Here is a 24,037-nt window from a genome sequence, read left to right as displayed (position 1 = left end):
AGTAAAAAAGTTTAATGTCATGATGTAAAATCCCCATTTTACCACTACTCACATAACCAACAACTGCATGATAATGTTGATGTTCAAAGAAAGGGGCGTTATCATTCACATCGTCATTATTTAGCGGTACTGTCCAAAGTGTCTACAATAAATATTGAACACAGACATAACTTTTCAAAATATTGAAATGATGGCTTCCACAAACTAATAAAAGTGTGCATATTGTTCATGTAAATTTAGTTGTCAATTGGTAAAGAAGATTAAGTAACATGCGTACTTAAACATAATCATCGATCAATGTAACCTGTGTCTTTTAAAATTATCTGTTACATTGTAAGTTACGTTACGTTTTTCTTTTTTTGTACCAATCTCTTGCAAAAAAATATATATTGCGTTACTGAAACATACAGTGATAACCCGACACGTAATGGTGAAAAAGGAGAATGTAGAACTTCAATATGCCGTAACTAAAAAATGTATTTTGGGTTGTACAGAAAATTGAACTTCTGTGGTAATAAACAAAGTTTATTAAAAATTATCGATCAGTTCCCGAGTTATCATCTGAAAATCTGCATGGGGGCGAACAGATATACAGATGGATGAAAACGCAACTTTTAGGAGAGTATCGCATTCGTGTGGCTGGTTATAAAATATATGTGGCCTATCATTTCTAAAAGAGACGCTTATTTTTAATGTCCATTCGTTGATGTCACAATATCTATAGACTTTTGTATGATCGTGTTTTTGTTTTACTAATCTCTTTTGGCACATTTGAGCAAACAATTTCAACAATGCTTAGATAAACAACGTACATCACTGAAACTATCATATGGTTTGAAAGTCAGGTACCATGTTTTTTCCTTTTCTGAAACAAAACTAATATAGTAGAAATAATTCTTGCATGATTGACGCACATGAGTTGCAAGTACATTGTATAAAGGTGCACGGAGAGTGTAAATAACACATTTTGTCTTGAGTGAAAAGGTTTTCGATCCCTGAAGAAAATTTCAAACATCTGGCAAATCCAAAGTTAACCTTTTTTTTTTAATCATCATCATGTGAAGATGCAGTAACTTGATTTTTAAATTACTGAAACTGCCAAAAAGTTCATGTAATGAGACCCTAGTACGTGTAAGCCAAGTATGTACAGGTCATGTGCAATTTACATGCATATACACATGTGCATAAAAAAAGGATTTTCATTCTAGGTCACACATTCACGGATTACTGTGCCGGTTCTATTGCAGGTTACGTTCAACAGATGATCCCGGAAAAGTCACTTTCCGTAATACCACACGGGTCCAATACGGGCGATCTATCTACGGATTTTCACGTACCAATAGTTACCAACGATTAATCATGAATTTGGTTAACTGGCAACAAAATTGATACGGATTGATGCAGAACAATACTGTTCGGTATGGAGTTCAGACTGTCTAATACGAAATAAGTCCGTTTAATACGTAAGGACACGTATCACGACTTATGCACTGCGGATATACAGCGGTGTGCTACGATATAAATAGATCCTAGTACGGATAAGTACGGTTCGAAACGGAAAAGTGCGAATTGCTATAAATCATTGACGAGCTTGAACTTACGGATTTGCACGGGTTCACACAATTTTGCCACGGACTAAAACGGATCAGTACGTTCTAACGCGGTCTAGTATACATATATTGTAAGAATGTATAAAACTTGTGTCACGAATATACATTTAGACAAGTACTAAATAACTGCGATTGATCACGAATGACTACGGTTTCTTTACGTATAGGTACGGACTAGTAGAAATGGCCGGATTGAGTCCATTACGGTAGCTAATCTGGCGAGGTGATCCGTGAATATGTGACCTAGGCATTTCGCAGCAACAACAAAAATGTAAGGTGTATATCTCTGTAAAGCTTACAACGCTGCAAATTTGTAAGATTATCATTAAACCTACAGTGCAAGCAACCTACACTCGAATCAAATTTTATGCAGTTTTTTTTTATACTTTGTGAAATCATTTACAAATGTGCTATAAGATGGAGTAGACATTGCATAAAATCAAGGACAGCATTTTTTCACCTTTCATGGGTTTCACTGTAATTGGCAAAAAGTTATACATGATCAACTATTTAGTCAGCAGAGAACGTTGACCATTCAAACTTATTTGAAATAAAATTATCATAACAAAATATGAATTATTATTAAATTTGTAATATTCATATATATGAGAGTGTTTTGACGTGTTTGACGTTAATTTGGACGTGTATGTTGTCGTCGAATGGCGCTCGCTCTAAAAGAAACATTCTCATGATTAAGAAGAATATTAAATATCAAAAGTCATCATGCACCTCTCTATCAGCGTCCACTTTTGTAACCACTCTGTATGTAGAATTGACTCCAACACTGACCGGAATCAAGTCCACTCGACTTGACGTAGCATTGTCATATGGCAGAACGACAACATTTACATGAGTTTGACTGGAAGCATTTATCAGACATATCTCAGTATCTAAAAATTTAAACAATAAGATCATCATTAAAAGATATTTTAACTTCGTGAAAGAACGAGGGTGAACAAATATTATTGATTTTGGCAAGCGTCCTTAAAAGTTGCTTGTTTTGTTGTATTTTGTTCAAGAAACACCTCTGTATTATCATTGTTGCGTGCTCGCCTCGAGTTTGGTTTCATTACCGTTCGGGTTTACCAAAGACTTTTATATTTTGGAAGTCATGGTTCTTAACTATACAAACAGCATATTAAAATGAGTGTCGACTGGATGGCTTGTAGTCATACCGATGTACCTGAATGGAATAAAACGCATTTCTCAAAGCTGTTTGCTCTGTATGCTAGCAAATTAAATTCCGCGCGTCTTTCTAGTACAAAAGGGTATGGTTGATTAAACAACCGTCCCGTCCTGAAAGAGTAATCAAGGGAACCAAGGTTATAGTGGTAATCAAAAGAATGTAATCCAGGGACAAAGACCAGACATGAAAACAGACATACACAACCAAGAACATAAAGTAATTAAAATCATACATACAAAGTAACAAAAGTAAATGAGCAACTCGGACTCCACTAAAATCTGGGAGCATGGACCAGGTGCACCGGTAGAGTAAGCGTCCTCTGCTTTTCTAGAAACCTCCGCCGAGTTGCTCGTAAAAAGTCAAGTCCGGGGTAGATAAACGAGGAAAGGAAAACTATGACCCGTTGAATAAATCAGTTTTCATGGTGCTGATGGATACACCATAACGATCCACGAGTTCATGATGACGACCATAAAACTTTTGTAGCGATGACTTTAATCTTGTAGCAACATAACCCTGTTCCAGAAGCCTATTTGTTAGAGTTCTAGCGCGATACAAAAAGTCTGCGTAGTTTCGGCAAGCTCTGGCATAACGTATGAGTTGTGATATGAACACTCCATACGCAGGAGCCGAAGGGATGCTGCCATAGATGAAAGGAAAGTTGACAATTCTGAATGAAAAGTCATCTCGTTTGTCGTAAAGTTTGGTTTTTATTTTTCCTTTACCATCAACTTCTAAGTGTAGGTCAAGATATGAGGCTGACTTCACAGTATCTGTAGTATCTTTATCTCAAGTTTTTTTGGGTAGATGCGATGTATCAAATCCCCGCAATTAGGATTGTTTAAAGATGATACGTCATCTATATAGCGGAAACTGAGATTGAATGATCTAGCCAAACGATATTCTTTCTTTCTGATCAGATCAGCTATAAAGTCAGCCTCATAAGAGTGAAGGAATAGGTCAGCAAGGAGAGGAGCACAATTTGTTCCCGTTGGAATGCCGACCGTTTGTTGAAAAACACGTCCACCACACTGGACAAATATGTTGTCGATTAAAACTTCCAGCATTTTGTAAATATCTTCCTCTGTATATTTAGAAGATGATTTGGAATTATTTCTTACAAAGTATGAGGAATTTCTACCAAGAACTATATATTTGTATCTAGGTGTACCATCTTTTTTGGAAAAACAACGATGTATAATGTTTTGAAGTCGGGATTTTAACTGAGTATGGGGAATAGAAGTATACAGTGTTGAAAAATCATAGGTTTAAATGCTATTATATTCAGATAATTGTCTTGAACTGATTGTCACCAAAAGATCTTTTGAATTTTTCAGGATCCACATTGAATTAATATCACTACGGGAGTAACAAGTGTTGTGGTAGGACTGCAGACCCTCTTTGACAGTTGTGAGTATAGAAGTTAAAAGTTTTGAAAGAGTTTTGGTGGTACAATTTGCAGACCCAGCTATGAAACGTTGTTTGCATGGATTATTGTGAAGTTTAGGAATCCAGTACATAGACGGTAAATCGCAATCATCGTCCTTGAAATTCCTGAATTGTCATTTTCGATGGGGCGTTAAACTACAACCAACTAATCAATCGTGTTTCTAGAAAAAAAACAGAGGATGCTTACCCTGGTCGGCGCTTCCAGTTATTATTGTAGTCCTTTATGCTCATTTGCTTATTTTCTCGTGGAAACACTAACCTGGTTTACTGCTTATACGACTGTATTCATTTACGTTCCGTTTTCCATCACATTTTTGGATGGCATTCTTACAAATGTCCAGTAGTGCCATTATTTCTTTCACTTTTTCCAATTGATTCTAGACATTGTTTAGTTCCAAGTTGTCGTTTCTCACTTTCAATTACTCAGCCCAAACTAGGAACTAAGAAATGTCTCGCATCAATCTGGAAATGAGAAAGAAATCATGGCATTACATGTACCGGTCTTTCGTACATTCTAGACTTTGCGGAAGGATAATTTTTTAAAACAGCTTTATCTTCGACAGACGTCTACATTTTACATGATTCTCTTTTAATAATCCCATTTAAAAAGTTGTGCCTTCAGTTCGTTTCTTACTATTCATATACACGTGTATCAATGACCAAATACGACATATACCCAGAGCTGCTAGCAGAACTAAAGTTTTTGCACCAAGTACCATTCCTAAAACAAAATAAAGAATCAGTATGACAGTTCGAGGAATTTGTCACTATCCAGATAAAATCTAATCGACTCTTTGAAAAGTAAAACAAAGACAAACATTAAACAGAAATAAAAAAAAAAATGATGGCGTATAACTGAATTTGTGATGGTCGATTCGTATCTGGACCGACGTTTTTACATAACCTATTATTTGATTTTCCGCTCGGTAGTTATCACCTCCATGTCGCAAGGTCGCAATTAGATTCGTTGCAAGGTCTCGATGTTGTTTTTAAGGGAATATATACTTTCAAGTCTAAAGTCGTTTTACATGTAAAGACCGAGATAGAAAGTCGATTTTTATATTTAAATGATCTACATGTAATAAAGACCAAATACTTCAATTATCGATTTTTCAGAACAAAACTCAATTAATGACACCAATCCAGTTTTTACGTTTAAAGTGTCAGTCCCTGTAAGAATCAGGCAAGATGCGAAAATGATTTAAAAAAAAAACGTCATTTTGATGGTGTAATTTGACTATTTGGAACATCAGAATCAAAGAAAACAGACAACATTTTCCATATCATGCTGCACACTTGAGTTACAATTTCATTGAAATGTACTGAAAATGAACATATTAAGGGCAGATAACTCTATCAAAAACCTCATTTTTCTAAGATTTCATTGAAAAATTTCTTAGCAAAGCCAGTGATGCAGCTAGAGATCAAATATTGATCTTTTCAAATAGAGAAAGTATCATTGAGTGATATTACATTGTCAGATTGGTGGGATTTGACATGCATGTTTCTGATTTTTTTTCCATTTTGCCTGATTCTTACAAATACTTACACTTTTCATTAACCCAACTAATGCAATTGAGCACGTCCCGAGGCTTAATAAAATAATCAGGGATCAACATAAAATCTTTGCTTATCTAGAGCTAAATGTACATACTGAGATTCCCTTAAGTACGGTCTATAACCTGATGTTAAGAAATGTGTCATGAAGACAAGGGTGTCCTGCTCGACAACTATTTGACGATACTGTTCAATGCTTAACGCAGTGATGATAAATCAGTTTAAAAAATTTCATGACTATCCGCTAAAAACTTTCTGAGAAATCAGCTATAAGGCAAAAATAAATAAAGTGTTATGGATTACCAGACCGGAATACTATATGTCCTGCAACAAAATAACCATAATTTGACATTTCAATAGCTTAACAGGTTCCAGAAACAAATGAATACTTCGAAACGACTAAAGGGGGAATTACTTGTAGTGAATAACCAACTTGTACAGATTACAAATTAATTTGACCAAGCACTAGACAGTGGGAAGGAGGTAAGAGTGGATGGATGGACTGGTGGAACGGATTGAAAGGTGTAATCCATACCCGTTCAAAATTTTCCCCGTACCCCAATGCTATTCTGCTGATTTCTTCATCATTACGTGATATTTCCAGCTGAAAGTTTGTACATGTACAAAGGCTTTTCGAAAATTTGGTTTTATGTTTTTAAAAGATACACGATATTTCACTGTACAATGAATTATAATCGCTTGAGATTATGTTAATTCTGAATATGATCGATTTCATTCTATTGACAATAGGTACTCCGACACTTTTTTTAAATCAATATAAAATCTTTCAAAACTTTAGCCAAAGACTTTAAAAGATTAAGATTTAGCCTCTGTATGCCTTCAGAAAAATGTAAAATTTGGACAGGGAAGTGAGAAATTGTCAGTTATTAGTTCCGCATGGTTACTTCCGGTAATACAGTCAAACAAGAACTATTAGAAAATACATAATGTACATGAATCATTTTCATGACTAGGAATGAATTAAATGAACTTTAAATTTGCAATAGGATTTGAAAAAGTAAGTCTCGTTCTAGTTTCATTTTCTTTACCGGAATTTCAGACGTAGAACACATTGAAAACTGAACACCAATCTGTATTTTTTTGTTACTTCCGGGTACTCGGAACGCTATATAGCAATGCAAAACCTTCTTTTTTATGTTTTTTTTTAAATACCTTTATCGTGTAGAAAAAGATATTTTGCCCTTAACACTGAACTCAACGCTCTCTAAATGACAAATCTCCATGCTTTTGAATGGTAGACTAGGGCCTATCTTGTGAAATCACGGGGTCATATGACAAGACATACATACCATATAATCAGAACAACATTCCGTAATAATGAATAATATGGCATAACATCAATTGTGTATAGGAAAAAGTTGGTATTGATACCCTTTTTGGTCCGTACCACATATAGTCGGACCCAAACTTTTCGAACCTATTGCGTAATACTTAGCCAGTGCGCGTAGTCAGGGCATATACTGATAAGTGCAGTAGAGTAAAAAATATGGTTGACCATAATTGGGTGGTATTAAAAATAAGAAGTAAACAACAGACATGTGATTTGGTCGTTTTACATGTATCTCATTTACATACGAATTTTCCAATTCCTATGCAACTACGGGGTAATAGGCTAAAGGTAGGAAATCAGTAACTGCACACCGTTTTACCGAATTTTCAGATAACTGAAATGACCACAAAGGAAAACTTTACCTCAAATTTTAGAATGGGTAAAAATCGGGGGTTGGTTTTTCCAAATTGTACAGCCTTATCATTGTTTATACATGTATATATGAACTTAAGAAAAGGACGTTAATTTTTGCTTTTCGAAGATTTATATAACTCGAACGGACTATATAGGCGAGCGCCGTTTTGGAAAAAAGCCTCCCGTTAAGGTTTTTAATGTCATTGATTGGACCTTAACGTTTCCCGTGGTCACGTTTCTTAAAAATCTCGCGAGATCACAGATATGTCGAAAAACCTGTGATTATGGATTAAGATTCAATCCAATATATTTTGAAACTTTTGGTGCTGAATTATTTCTTTTCTTAATAGAAAGATAAAACATGGTCATAAAAAGGAGAAAATCGTAATAAAACAATATTAAACTATAAGTAATCAAATGTAACGACAATATTGTCGACACCCATAACAGCTTAACAATATTATATTACTTTAGATTTCTTATCAAAGCAATCAGAGAATCACCAGTTGTCAAATAAAAACCCAGCCAATAGACAAAAAAAAAAAGGTTTCATCGATTTGTGCAACTAAAGCATAGAGGTGATACTGCACAAAACGACTACGTTTTTTCTAAGCTATTGGGCTGTATCTTTCCATGCCGAAACCTCTCATTATTGGATACTTCTATAGAAATTTACCACGGGCAATTGTTGAGCTACCATGTAAATTACCACGATTGACATGCAGGAAATTCTTCTTTTACTGTATGTTTTATGTTCAACAAGCATAAGAACAATATCAGTAGTGTGCTGATATATGTAAAAAGACATGTTGACCATTTCTGTGCATACTTGAGTGTCTGTTGTCAGTTACACATTCTGCGGTTTTCATACTCTGCCGTGTTTTAATTCATCATTAGGAAAAAATGGGGAAATTGATATCTGTTTGTAGAAACAGATTTATATGCAGTCACTCCTGTTTAGCATATGCTTCCAGGAAAACAGTCCAACTGCACCGTACGAAGTTTCATACTCTTATCTTAGACATATAGCCAACTGGGTCTGCTCTTTTTGAGATTGTATCAGGTAACAAGAATGTCTTGAAATACCTACAGTGTTTTGGCATGCCGCATACAACATTTGACAGTTTATAAGCCGTTCTCTCATAATGGGTAATCAATCAAAAATAAAATCATCAAAAAGCAATAAAAGTAACCTCGGGTAAAAAATGAAGAAATCTTAAGTATGGGCATTAATAATCAGCCTCTAAATCTTGAAGCATTAAAAGTTTAACTAATTAATATCCGGGTGAAGAGTGAAAACGTGATATGCATTTTAAGGCCTTCATTTGCAGGCACAAATTTTATTGTTGCCTTACTTTTCTGTCTCCAATACAATACGCCCCCAAGCCCCCAATGGACCCCTGGCGTCTTGCACAACATGCTTTATTCTGCTTACTGAGGTTGTCAGTGACCCTCGACTTTTTTTTCTAGCGTTGGTTTAGCTTCCGATTAAGATATTCGTAGTTGTGTATTTGTTTAACTAAAAGTGGAACATTTTTAAGAATTTTAGCAAGCAGCCTCACAATACCCAACGCGCAAACATTTACACATTTACAAACATTTAATCCTGTACATGTATGTACCCAAATAAAATATTACCTATTGACCGATGTATGTAAAAATCGTCTAAGATATTATTGCTACTAAACAATCACTAAAGTTTGAAGTAAAGTTGTAAAAATCAGAGGCGTTACTTAGGCCACAAGACGTTATGACGGACGCATGAACAGACGGACCGACCCACGGACACAGGTACGGACGTATGGACAGATACTTGAACGGACCAAAACATCCGCAACTTTTCGTTGGATGTAATGATTAAATCCTTCGATTGTAATACTTAAAAGTATAGATTTAATACCTTTTCCCGCGTATTTTTTCTGCGTTTAAAAACAACAGCATTTCGAACAATAAAGGGGTGAATCAACCACGATCTTAGATTTACAAAAATGGATAAATATGTTCTTGTGACGATTACAAAAGTTTTTTTTTATGTTTATAAGACAAAAAAATGCCGGTCGTTTAATATATGAACCCCTAGTTTTTTTTTTTTTACAAAATTATGCCTTTTTTCTTAAATTCTGAAGAACTTATAGAAGTTAAATTTAAAAATGAACACAGCTAAGGTTTAAATTATTAAAAAACAATTGTAATGTGATTTCAAAATTTGGTTTCTTTTTAAACAACGTTTTTATCTAAATGTAATTTGATTTTGAAGTTCTCATTTTTTACTGTTTTTGCACTTTTAAAAAAATTGTGACCATTTCCCATTTTTTTTCAAAGCAATCATGAAAGTACGATTAAAGACCTTTTCAAAGATATATAATATAGCTGTGTGTTATGTAAGCGCATTAAAACCCTCGAAAGCACTTGTTCGGTATTCGCCTAATAATGGCTCAATGATTTCGCATTGCCCATAGCATTCAAATATGTTACCGATTTGCGCCACTATATCCAAACACTTTTACGACGACGACGGAGAAATATACACTTCCGCATACACCTTGATAATAAACTTTATCCAATAATGATGAACATGTAGCTTGAAAAATGAAACGATTGTGTTCTGTTGAAGAGGGGTAGGCTATGTGGGATATGTTCTTTATCATCCTAACCTACTAATCTTTTACTTCATAAATCACTTGCAAATGCAAATTCCAAATGAAAAAAGTGACAATACCTTTCTTCAATGCTTGATCTAAGGCCTTATATGAAATACTGGTCAGGGTTATCTATAGAACGCCTTGCATTAGTTATCGGAACGTCACGATCTTCAGATTGAAATAGTGCATAGTATTTATTGTGTCCGTGTATTGTGGTACTAAAATGGATGTGACATGTTTTCGTCCGCTACTGGACGCGTTCAATATTGTGCTATACGTCGCGTATTAGGCCTACATGCTCGATTAATTTAATTTTGATTGGTGATACACGCGGTGTTAAACTTTAAATTTACGTATTATCATATTTAGCTTTAGCATATTAACAAATGTACATGATACAGAATGTGTTTTTACATACTTACGCACAATATACTTAGCTATCGGCCTTTCTCTGTAATGCTAATTGCATGCATTGGCGATGAACATATGTACATGTAATTAGTTATATCAACAGTGTATCTTCCCACAAGTAGATAACATTACATTTATTTTAACGTTACACTGTATTTCAGCAACTACCAGATACATTAACTATGACAATCCTTGAATATCATCACTCTGAAGCATTTTAACAACAATATGTTAATATTTTGGATCAAATAATCACACAAATAATATAAATGTATAGGTGGACGGCTACATTTGATGCAAAATGTAGATTTCTTACTTATAGATTTGATAGATATTATAGTTTTGAAAACTACAATAATTCAATATTTCTTTTTCTTAAGAAGTAAAAAAAACCAAAAAAAAAACAAAAAAAAACAAAGAAAACAAAACTTAAAACAAAACAAAACACATAAATCAAACAATATGTATACTGTCGTCCGCTATCAGAGTAAATGTTTCTACAAAAATGCTAGATCATTAAATTCAAACTTGGCCCATATTCAATTCATTAGTCTATTTACGGGTCTCTTTCTTTTGTAGGCAAATAGACGCTCACATCTTGTTTGTTAACCTGTTGGTGAGGAAAGAAGATAAAGAGAACAAGATTTCTGCCACACCCCCCCCCACCAATAAAAAGAAAAAAAAGCAACAGACAGTTGGAATAACCACTTTCCTTATAGATTTGTGTGCTAAAAACGTGAGGTTTGACATCAGTTAACGCTTTTAAAATTATAAATTGATTGTGTTTTGGATTTCTTTTTCCTACTTTTAACCTTCCCTTGAGTTTTACAATTTTTCTTTTTCCCTATGAGACCCACTTTTAACATGTAGATTCACATGATAATTTTTAATTCGGGTCATTTGAATGTACAATTAATGTACTATTATCTTAGATGTTAACGAGAAAAAAAACAGCAATGCCCACTTACTTAATACCCTACTATTCCATGTTGGGGAAGGAAAAAAGACCATGTTTATACTAGTGTACAGAAACATTCAAGCATCACACTTAACTTTTATTGCGCTATAACGCAAAGCCTGCTGTAAAGTTGAGCGTTGTTTCCAAGGTTTTGGGTAGTAATATTTTACGACAAAAAATAATTAAAGGTTTTGGTGATTTACATGTAGGTGAGGCAAATACGCTTCCGTACTTGTCTAGATAAAAACACGAAATTTAAGTCAAAATCTAGAATAGAAGATGCACATCAAGATTCCTTAAAAATTGCATTGTTTTCCAGTCAGTGATGAACATAGTAGGATAAGCAGGGTACCACTCAGTGCAGACTAAATTACAGACCACCCTATAGCTCTATTATTATGAATCCCGACTGAAGGCAGGGTATAAAATGCGTTCTATTTCCAGTATAGAAAATTGCATTCACAGTACTGATTAAAAATACCTGTACATGTATCATAAAAATACATGTATGGTATTTCAAGCTTTGAAGTTACCAAAACAGGTATTGCAATTTTATATGCATTTATAAATTACAGCTAATCGATAAAAAAGACCCCATTCGATCACGTGGACTGATAACAGTTCGACAAATTTTAAGACGTTTATTATGTGAAACAGGTGACCATCTCGTATTGTACTTTATATCAAAAGTCAAACGTCTCCGGAAATTCGCACTTCTTATCAAGGTAAGTGAAGGAAAATCGTTATTTCTTAATTTCTTTGTATTTGTGTATTTTCTGAATTTGACCGTGAGTAGCAATGGCGTATTTACGAGTTACATGTAATATAAATTGATTTTCTTCTTATCAATTTGATTATTTCTTCCTGAACGTTATCAGTTTTACTGAAATATGTGCAAACAATGTTTATTGATAAAATGATTGAATAATCTTGACACACACCTTCCTAGTTAGACATTAGTCTTTGTCAGTCTGTGTCTACATTTCTTTTATTTCAAAACAAGTTTTTTTTTGTAAAATTAAAGGTAAATATGGAATATAAACTAAGTTATTTTAAATTCAACGAAAGCTGGACTAAACGGCAAGTATTGTGCATGTACTTGTGAATACGTATAGTATGTTTTTGAATAGAAAAGTGTGCGGTAAATCAAGATCGTTTCACGGAATCAATGATAAACGATTTATTGTCTTATTTGGTGCCAAGTACATATTTTTTGTCGATGTACGCCATATACTATTCCGTATTTTTTTACGTTTGAAATGTACACAGTAAGTAACAATATACGGCAAAGTGAAACCTAAATCGAACCCCTTTGACCTAGAATTTGTACTGTTTATCGAGGTTTAAAATATATTTACATTGATTTAAATAGTGCATGGTTCAGACAGTTTTTCGTTGTTGTTGGAGATCGTTTTAGACAGGTTTAAAGTACATGCATTATCATTTTTTTCGATGGTGAAAAATTGCCTGACACACAAGGCATCTGTACAAATGTACATGACTGTACATTTTGTACAAAGTAATTGTAGATGTATTTTCATATCATAGTACACCTTTTTAATCCTTGTATGTACAATTTATGCACATGTATAATTTTAAGAAAATTATTACCAGTCACGTTGAAAAATAAACCTGACTGTACATACAATGAAAATACATGTAGTCAGTAAAGATTGAAAAAACAAATTAAACGCCTGAGCAGTAAAAACTTCAGCTTCATAAAAAAGGAATTTTTAGGAATGTTATGATTGATATCGTTAAATATCCAAAAAAGAAAATTGGGATGGTGCTGCACAGTACAAACCTATGGTTCTTACATCATACAAGTACATGTACGTATAAATGTACAGGTATATGTACCTATACGGTAAGGATCGATTTACCTTATTTACCTCTAAAAACAGGGTCGAGGTATGTGTCTTTTATGGCGCTGTAATAAGCAACTACATGTACTATAAGTCGTGACGGATCAGAGAATGGGTTCCGGGGGCGGAAATCTTCGATAAACAAATGACGGCATGGAATCCACTTTTTCTGAATCCTCCTTTACAGAATCTCCGGATCCGCCATTTCTGGTAATGTGCTGTTCCCTAATTAAAAAAAAAATCAGAACCATATCGTTCATGTAAAACAATTTTACTTGATTTTTAAGTACAATCATAATATGCCCAAGGTTTTTGCCTCATTTAAAATCTGATTAGGTACGAGTCCTTATGCGAATCGTATATGATTTTTCATAAAAATCTTAGGTCACTGTACATGTACAATCAGGTGTTCGATTTACACAGGTGCAAAATGCAGAGGAAATGATATGGACAGACTTAAGAACATGTCTGGGTTACACTGGTTTCTGGTTTATCAAGGGTCTAGTTTAAACAGATTTTATAATAATTGTATCGATTTTGTTGAGTTCAATATTCACATGTATGCCTGTTCTTTTCTTCCGTGATGACAATGTTATCTGCGCTGTGTGATATGTCACATATTTACAGTAAGAACCGCTCATTACTTCAGTTTATTGTAACAAGGACCATAAAGTAAGGCGTTTAATTTCAGTTACATAGTTATTCTGGAGTTTAATACTACTGTAAATAAATAAAGAGCCTGTGAAATACCAATATCTTCGGTGTTAAGGACAGGGCATGCAGTTTTATTATATGTACTTATTTTAGACTAAAGCTAATAATGAGATCATCAGGAATCAAACTTTAGTGTTTTTCTTATTCCTTCCAAATTTTGAAGCGGAAGCCAATAATCGTGTACTTATAACAGAAATCAAGCTGTTACAAAATGAGTTCAGCGATGTTTTAGTAATATTGGACTTCATTTATTCATTTACTTTCATTTATTCAATAAAAGAAGGAATGTGAGTCAGTTTACCATTTGATACTCAATTTCTTTTCTTTTTTTTAAATCACTGATGGTTCCAGTCTTGCAAAATGGTAAAGACTAAGATTTACTTGTACATCTTGCACTGAGTGGTTGCAAATTACACACGCAAAAACCGCAACAACGTAATACCAAAATATTAATATATTGTATCAATCGTTATCCTTTTGTTTTAATATGTACACCTCAAACCAGTTTGAATAAGGGACAATGGGGGTGAGATCAAAAGAAAGAACTTCAAGCTATTTTTGATGCGTATAACAATTAACTTAGAAAATCACATAAATACTAATGTAGCATCGTAGAAATGCGCCAGTTTGTGTAAAATCAGGTTCAATGTTTGGGTATATGGAACATCTATATACATGTACATGCAGTCTGACATCATCAATAATTGAACAACGAACCACTACTCGTTGGCCGTCAAGAAAAAATGTCAGTCAAATTACTTAAACGAAAGCCATAATCGTACGTCGTAATCACTTCCGTCCTAATCTACATGTGACATACTACGTCGTCGACAGCTACAGTACTGTACAGTGCATGTATCCTGTAAAAATGCCTATTTTTGAGAAATAGTAGAGAGACATTTTTCAGTAAAATGCACTGTATATTGGTGGGAAAATATGAAATTATCGAGCATCCACAGCTCTAATGCATACATGTAGATGGGGACAAATAGTATTGATTAGAGGTCAGGTTCAACCAAGGGGATTGAATTAATTTTGATATTTATGAACTACCAGTTAATGGGGAATGGGGGCTTATATAAACATTTTAAGTTTATTGGGGTCTGCAGATGTACATGTTTAATGTTTCTACACCGGATTACAAGATATAATCGAATTGAAGATGCGAACAGGTTTTATAGATCTAGACTATGGCGGTTGCAACATCAATTACTGTTCCCGATTTTACAATGACATTATTTTTAACATGTACATAAAATGCGTTTGTTTTATCATAATACAACTACTTAAAATTCATATATGGTTCCGCAATTGCAGAATGGCATAAGGTATACCCGTTCCCAACTGAGAACGCTTACAATTTCCAATGGATAACAAAAAAGCAAAATTTACCAATATCAAAAGGAAATGACTCTTACAAAAGTTATCGGTCATAGACTTTTTACGAATATGTTCAAGCTGTTGATGGTAACAATGGTTTAAATCTCATGACTATTAAAGGATGAAATAGGTTTGAGAACAATAATAAAGTCTTTGACCACTTAAAACGCTAAATCTCCACTTCAAGTCATATTTAGAGTTAACACGTAATTCAATATGCGTGTGCAAAATGTATACGGCCGACTTTCTCCACAAAGAAACTTCCAAGAAAGATATCATAAATATTTTCAAAGTAAGATTTCACATCAAGGTATGACCAATCTAACATGCAGCTAGGTTTTTTTATGAAGTTAGAGGTCGCTGTTACAATTTGATACCGACTAACCATATCTGTCAATTGGCGAAATGATCGGAGTTTCTAGGAAAAAAAACATACATTACCAACGCCTTCATACTAACATACAATGTTACTGGGGAAAATAAATGGTAGTTGAAAAAATAGATATTATTGCCTACAAGTATATCAAAGAAAACGATCGAAATCTCGAAATACTTCAACACTCCCTTTTTTTTAATGATAACAGTTCTGTTTATCTTTGTCGGATAGTTTATCATTGCAATTATAAAATATCATAATTTATACGTTTGCATCTTCTAGGGCAAGGTTTTTTTGGTAGAATACAAAAATGTAACATACATATACATGTATTTTAGATTGCTTAAGTTTTATATTCTTCTCATACAAAAAGTCATCATGTTTTTCCAAGTTTAAAGCGATTAGTCACACAGTTTTTCATGTTAAACATTAAGCCAATTTGTAAGAGTAATCAAGGGAGACGAAGATTCTAGCGGAAATAAAAAAAAAGTAATCCAGGGACAAAGACCAGCTATAGAAAACAGAAAAACACAAAAAAGAACACAAAGTAACTGTAAAATAATACATACAAAAAAAAGCAAAAAAACAAAAAAACAAAAACAAAAACAAAAACAAAAGTAAATGAGCGAGTCGGACTCCACAAACAACTAGGAGCATGGAGCAGGTGCACCGGTGCTTTTCTAGAAACACTCGTCGAGTTGCTCATGAAAAGAATCAAGACTGTGGTAGACGAAAGAGAAAAGGAAAACTATGACACGTTGAACAAATCAGTTTTCATGGTCCAGATGGATAAACCGTAACGATCCACGAGTTCATTGTAAAATATTCTTGTCATATGACAGAAGATATCCATTTTTTTTTATTTTAGCGCGACAGGTTCACCTCTGTGTACAATAAGATCCTCTACAAACCTTCATTATGTATTACTAATTAGCACATGATTTGAATGATACGTTCTATATCTGAAATCATATTCATGTTTCTATGTTTTTATAATTATGTATACATTGTATACATCTTTAAAACATTAACGCTATTCTTCCAAATATAGATGTTCTCCTGAATATAGCTAAAATATTGCTATCCGGGCGTTAAACCCCAATAATCAATCTAAATATAGATGGGGTTAAAACAATTTAGAAATTATTCTCCGCTATTGCAGAAAAAAAGATTGTACACTGAGATGTAACTTTAAAATGTTAAATACAAGATGATACATGTAGGTGCTCATTACATATTATACAATTATAGGAGTTCAGTGAATTCAACATCATGTTTTATGGGCATAACTTAAAAGATACCTAAAAAATTATAGATGGAGACAAACTACCGAGGTCAATATCTATTTAAAATATTCCTTCGCATTTACATCTAACAATGTAGTGGTTAATATTGTCCAGAGCAGATGGCATACACATGTATTTTACGATCATTTACATGCAAAAATCGAAACCAATAAAACGAAAAAGTAATTGTCTAAATTGAGCAGATATGTTGGATATACATGTATTATTAATTTAATTCGTGAGGACCAAAATATTACTTTTGCTGTGTTGATATGCTGTAAATAATCATTTTGTTTTTTACTGATACTGGTACCTATTTTTTTATGTTAGCGGTGATATATTTATCTGATTTTTTAAATATTTAGTTGAAATTGAGCTCTTGATTTCATGGTGTGGGAAATTGAAAGATCAATGGAATAATACGGAATTTGAGACATATTTGTCGTGCACTAACTTGTCAAGTCGAATTTATGCAACTTTTGATGTAATATACCTAATTTTAGAAATTTTTGATAAATTTGACTCAAGCCATCGAAATTTTCTCAAAAGAATATATTGTGATAGTACCAAATAATCCATTTTTTCCTAACACTGTTTTATATATACTCTAGAATGTTTAGTCAACTTTTCGTTGGGGTACCGGTAAGAGTTCATAGTATTTCATCCAAGATAATGTATTAAGTGTATGATATTTTAATCAGATGAGGATTTTTTAAATTGTGGATATATAGCTACAAAAACAAACAAATGTCAACTTTTTGTCTTTTTTTTATTTATCTTATACTACAAGATTACATGTAATGTGTTTTGGTTTTTAATTGGTGGGATATTATTTTGTTGCTGTTTTTATACTTATAAAAAATCATGTTCTTTAATTGCAGCCATCAAAATTCTTACAAAACTATATTCATCCTGTTAGTTACAGATGGAGACACTAGTAATCAAAGCATGTGTCCTTATCTGCTTTAATCTGAAACGTAAGTTTTCTTGTATTTTACATTTGATAAATCGTAGTTAACCAAAACTTACTGATAATTCATTGTGTAGCTCTTGGAGATGAACACATACACGCAAGTAAAAATCATCGAAAGGGCAAACTTTCTGGTGTAATACTAAATAGATTAACATTCGTTCACGAACCAAAATTAAAATTTATTCAAATGTATTATTAATATTCTTAATCGATAGTGTATATGATGAATGCACTAACAGTAATAAACAAAAAAAAAAAAAAAAAAGATTAACACTACATGAAGATTGCATTTGTACATATAAGATAAATAACTTTGATGCTGATATGTACAAATGGTACAACTAGAACATGCAAATATTAATATTGTAACTGAAAATTACCCAGATCGTTTATGCTTCAAAAACATAATACTAGTACAGTTATTACAATTATTAACATATGTAATAATGATCTTTCATAATGAATGATAACTCAGAAAATATCTGAATTCGGTTCTGAGATGTAAAACAATGGACAAATAGTTCTGGCACTTTACCTTCTTTCGAAAATCGGTTTTCTGTAATTATTCTTTACTATTTTAAACCAATATTTACTAGTGAGCACTTCCAGGTTTTCCATGAAATTTAAACTTTACTCAGACATTTCTTGATTGTACGCTGTTTAATTTGACTCCTGACTACTGTAATTGTACTTTAAAACCAATGTATGCTGCATAATTTGATTCAGTCGTCAGACAAGAATTACCATATAATTCCGATGATATCCGTACACATCCACCGTTACATGTATCACAAATAACCAATGAAATTTTCTTATCTGAAGACACATGTATTCAGTTTCTGTATAAAGATAATAATACGATTTCGTGGAAGTTTGCCTCATCATGCCTTATAACAGTTATACAATTCCTTTATTTCCTATAAACCTTTTTTTAAATAATTCCTTACAGTCCCTCTATTTTTGCCTGAAAATGACATTTTTTTCCTTAGCCTTATTAATTCGTATGAAAACAATAAATAAGTTTCTGTTTTTTTTTTTATATATATTTAACAAAAAGATTCTTTTTTTTATATATATATTTAACAAGCTCACCTTCGTCTTATTATTATATTTTTTACCATTTCATATACACATCTTTTAAGTATAATAGATCTTTGTCTGCTTGATTGATTGAGTATGGTTTAGCAACCTACGCCAGATATGAAGATTTTTCATGCATTTCATGACGAAAATTCGAACAAATCCTGCTTTTTACTAACTAGTCCATGCTGAACCAGGTTTTCATTGTACTATGTTATATAGCCATCTAACCTGACCAATGAGACACATTAATCTGGCACCAAGCCGATCCATTGCCACTTTGGATGACTCGTGCTTGGTGGAGAATCGAACCTACGACTTCCGCATTCGTGCCGAGCACGTTACCCTGAGACCACCGAAGCGGTTGACTGTTCAAAATGCAACAACAGTATGTCATGGCAACTTAGAAGTGTCTTCGGGGAAAAGGCCCGATGATTTCCAAATAAATTCCTGAAATTTCTTTATAATGCCTTTTTACTACTTAAACATGTTAAAGGCCTGACTGGTGAATTATACGTTTTTTGTATCAATTTGGCAAAGCAACAAAATATTGATTTTGGAACTAGTGTACTCTCTCTATTTCATACTTCTTCCATTTTTGTTTGTAGTTGTTATGATGTCAAGTTCGCCTCCCGTTTGGTTAAGTTCTTCAATTAAGGAAAAAGGTTACCCAGAATATCCTGATACACCTGAAGGTATATAAGTTTACTATTTTATACATTTGTGCACCTTTCGCGTCTGGCCTATGTATTTAGGTAGAAAAATAAAACATAAGAAAACATATTCATAACACATCTTACAATAACCGGCAACAGGTTTACTCTGGATCGGTTCTCCTCGCTCGACTGTTCTGTAAATAAGGACAGTTTAAGAAATGTCTGGTCAGGAATTGTTCTAACTGAGAGTTGTTATAGATCATTCTGTCCAAAACTTTTCATAAATTGCTGTAACCAGAATGGTGACTTACAGACGTACATGTACGTAGGCTGAGATACGAACCTCTACCGAGTACCAACCACTCTTCAACTCCAATATGATTTTCAGGTACATGTGTACATGTTCGTTTATCTTTATACATACCATTTATGGAAAATTTTGTGGTGAAGGATTGCAATGAAAATCTAAGACTAGTTACATGTATGTGTTCTATAATTTCTGAACGTGAAATAAATGTGGATTAGATAGGTTTTGACATGCGTGAATCACTTCCTGTCTGATAAACACTGCTACTTAAAAGCTCGACTGGTTGAGTCACAAATGCAAGAATTTGAGGAAAAAAACATTCTTATACCTAAATATTTTAAAGGATTTGAAAATACAAATTTTGCGATATATTGATTCTAAAAGAAGAAATATAATTAACTGAAGCATGCCATTGAAAGAGGGGTAATTGCACTTCGAACCTTCTTGCATGAACTATAGAGTCAGAAGTGACACTTAACTGATACAAGTTATTATTAAACTTCTTATAGTTTTTGGCTTAAGTTAACAAAAAATGTAATACCGTCATCCTGACAATTTATGGCAATTTTAAACAGTTTTTAAAACTGATCTCGATTTGACAAATTCAAACATCTATTTGACAGTGATTTTTCATATGTTACATGTACAGTTCAAATACAAGTAGATAACTTACTAGATGTCCAGAGCAGTTTTGCTCGTATTTTTGTCCCACAACTTCGCAAAACAAACCATGAACTGTCGATTCTGACTTCTCTAGGAAAACGTATTCTGATTGCCAGGGCGTCGATCTCTATAACTGTTTAACGCATAACATTACCCATCGTGTTGCCACGTGTCTTTTAACGAAATGTTAAAACTTCCAGATATCGCAGAATTCTTTTTCACTTATTTTCAGAATAGAATTTCATTGATTCTTAGGTCAAAGTTATAACCACTATGAAGAGTTTAACCATAGTACATTTGTATTGTTTGAATACTTTATCCACTTAATCATATATATAACTTTAGTGTAGACACAGGACAGTTACATGTATCACGCATAATTGTAAACTGAATAAATTGTTATTTTTTATTTTCGTTTTGTTGTGTAGATAAAACTTTCGAGCATGTAAACCAATACAATTGTTACATTATTTAAGTTGCTACACGTAACGACTATTTTACAAAATGCATGAGGAGATTTAAAAAACTGAAGTCATTTTACATTCAGATCAAAACTTAGTTGCCATACATGCATTTTCATTTAATAAAGGATCACTGTTAGGAAACATAACAGCTGAAAGCAGAAACGGCGTGGAGGTAACAATTGTACCGTACGGCGACTTCACTAACGACAGAATTACTTTCAACTTTACAAAAAATGGTAACAGAACAACAGGACATATTTATGCAAAAGAAAAACTAGATAATGAAAAGGTAATAATTTCAAATAAAACAATACAGTAGAATAAGTTGTCCTTGGACCACATACATCTAAGGCCAAAATGCTAACAGTCATGAAAGTAGACATATTGTTGCCTTTGATCACTCTACAAAGTACTGTAGCTACACATATTAGTTCCATTAATCATGTTATGGCTGAGGTTATTGTATCTCTATGTGGTCCATGGAATTAAGACTGAGCATACATGTGGTGAAATCAATGGCGTCTTTTCTCCATATAAACAAATTTTCTTTCCTTCTTGAAGTATATTGTGTTAACTGAAAATGTATTCATTCAAAATTCGGAATAAAACATTCAGATACCATGCAAATTTTTATCAGAACTTAAAAAATGCTTAAATTAACCCATCAACAACTCAAGCGCACAGTGACATCATACATTTATATATACATTTCTGACAATTTCATTCAGAAGTTGTATTACACAGGTAAATATATTTCACGTGAAATTCATGTTAATCGAGCTTCACATGAAATTCACGTGAAATTCACATGAAATTAACATGATTTTCATGTGAAAGTTTCTAATCACGAATTTCATTTGAGCATTTCATCTGAATTTCACGTGAAGGCTCCATTCACCCGAATTTCACGTGAACTCTGTCGCTTAGTTTATTTGCTCAATTCATGTGAAAATCATGTGAAATTCGTGTGAAAATCATGTGAAATAATTTTGCCTGTGTATATTTAGACAGATGTAACGGGTACAATATTTTTTCTTTATCTCTATCTCATTCAAAGGAAAAATCAGCGAACGATAATGGATATACCTAAAGCAAACGCTTAGAACAGTTGCCAGATGCATTATCTTATATTAACTTTATGAAGGTGCAATGAAAAAAAATATTAACACCGTTTTGAAATTTAAGAAAAAAAACGAAAAAACAAAAAAAAAAAACAAATATCGATATCTATTGCATCTAAATAAAAAAAGTAGGCGTTGAACGCATGATATGATCTACACATATTTTAATGAATATCTATAAATTTATGTTTGGGCAATAATAGCATAACAAGTGAGACGTAAGTTTGGGCACCAAGACTCTGTCTTTGTTGTCATAATTATGCTTATACTTATACTATACCTTTGACCTCAAGTGCAGTATTTGTTCCTCTAAACTTAACAGCGAATTACATGTACCATCATTCAGAAGGCGCTTCATCATAAGCAGAAAATAGATCGATGGCTTTAGCGAATAAGAATGACTCTTTTTAATTCCAGTTGTCGTCTTGGGAGTTGTTTTTCAAAGCTTTTGATAGTAAAATAGGACAGACTCAGGTATGCAGATACAACTCTTTTTTTTATTATGTTTTGACAACTTTTCTGGATATTAATATCTGGAGCAGTTACATATGTACCAGATTGTATTATATTATACTGTCATAAAGTATAGGATATTTTTATTAGTGTTGTTAAGTATAACTTGTGAAATATATACTGCTGTTCTTTCCGATGTATAACTAGTTCTGATGTATTATTAATATCCGTTTTTGTACGGAACTGATTGCACGTGCTTTGGTCAGTGGTAAGAGGTTGTCGACACTGCTCCTGGCCTTTTTTCAGTGGTAAAGTGATTTATGGTGTAGAAAACCCACCAAACAAACGATGCTTTTTCAGTCTACATGTGCTGTATTTTCACATAACGATAATTATTGCTGTATTTTGATTTTCATTTTTGAGAAAATGATACATTTATCTCCCACTTAAATCAACCAACGTTAATATTGTAAGGTGCAAATTTCATATACAACCTATATGATATTATCTAAAAAATGCAATAACCAAATGAAAAACTAAGATTTGTGATTAGTAACTGTTTCTGAACAAGAAATAAAACTATATTCGGTGGGTTTTTGACATGTATGAATCAACTCCTGTCTGCTTTTTATAAAGACTGATACTTAAACATATTCAAAGGAAAGCAAGAAGGTATTTGTTCACTGCATAAGACATATATCGGTTCATTAAAATGAGTGAGTGTTATTTCCAATGGTTTTGTTAAAACCTGTTTCTTCCAATCAGAGATGCTCGTTCTTTAAATGACAGGTTTAATTACATGATGATTTTCATATTAAATAGTAGGGCCAAAATCTGTGGTCATATCAGCCTGGACGTATAATTAGGCCAATAATAGTTTTAGCATATAAACTGATCATTGTTACTTAAGATGAATTTAGTCGTTACAGTTTTGATTGAATGATTGATTGATTGTTTGGGTTTAACGGCCGAACAGAAATATTTCAGCTTAATCTAGGCGATGAACATGAAATGATGATGAAATAAAAAAAGGGTGGGACACAAGGATAACGTGGTCGAAAAATTCTGATTGCCCTTAGAAAAAGGGAGGTGTATAGGGTCGGACAATTTAGCTTCCTGTGGTGGAGCCCAGTGGATCTTACTTTGAAAGAAAAACACAAAATGATTCTTTTGTCATCTTT

General features: G+C 33.1%; 2 protein-coding genes across 3 annotated transcripts in view; one reads left to right on the top strand and one right to left on the bottom strand.

Moving 5' to 3' along the window:
• Positions 1–10,313, bottom strand: part of LOC148620232 (protocadherin gamma-A3-like) — a 48,930-nt gene extending 38,617 nt beyond the window's left edge. Inside the window, exons 1-2 of one of the 2 annotated variants that reach the window (XM_088580939.1) lie at positions 10,227–10,313; positions 4,922–4,966 (exon numbers count right to left, since the gene is read on the bottom strand). In XM_088580939.1, coding sequence (XP_088437065.1) covers positions 4,922–4,964 — 43 coding nt within the window. In that variant the 5' untranslated portion in view covers positions 4,965–4,966; positions 10,227–10,313. Of the gene's footprint in view, positions 1–4,921; positions 4,974–10,226 lie in introns of both variants that reach the window. The other variant, XM_088580940.1, reaches the window with a different exon arrangement.
• A 1,800-nt stretch (positions 10,314–12,113) lies between these two features.
• LOC148620231 (cadherin-23-like) overlaps positions 12,114–24,037 on the top strand; it is a 74,330-nt gene continuing 62,406 nt past the window's right edge. The window contains exons 1-5 of the mRNA XM_088580935.1: positions 12,114–12,243; positions 18,059–18,116; positions 19,801–19,887; positions 21,408–21,571; positions 22,821–22,877. Coding sequence (XP_088437061.1) covers positions 18,065–18,116; positions 19,801–19,887; positions 21,408–21,571; positions 22,821–22,877 — 360 coding nt within the window. The 5' untranslated portion in view covers positions 12,114–12,243; positions 18,059–18,064. The remainder of the gene's footprint in view (positions 12,244–18,058; positions 18,117–19,800; positions 19,888–21,407; positions 21,572–22,820; positions 22,878–24,037) is intronic.

The sequence above is a fragment of the Perna viridis genome, chromosome 4, assembly GCF_037379345.1.
Source record: "Perna viridis isolate PV_CMFRI_1.1 ecotype Kerala chromosome 4, ASM3737934v1, whole genome shotgun sequence".
Lineage (NCBI taxonomy): Eukaryota > Metazoa > Mollusca > Bivalvia > Mytilida > Mytilidae > Perna > Perna viridis.
The sequence above is the reverse complement of the archived record's forward strand: the minus strand, read 5'-3'. Positions and strand labels throughout refer to the sequence as shown.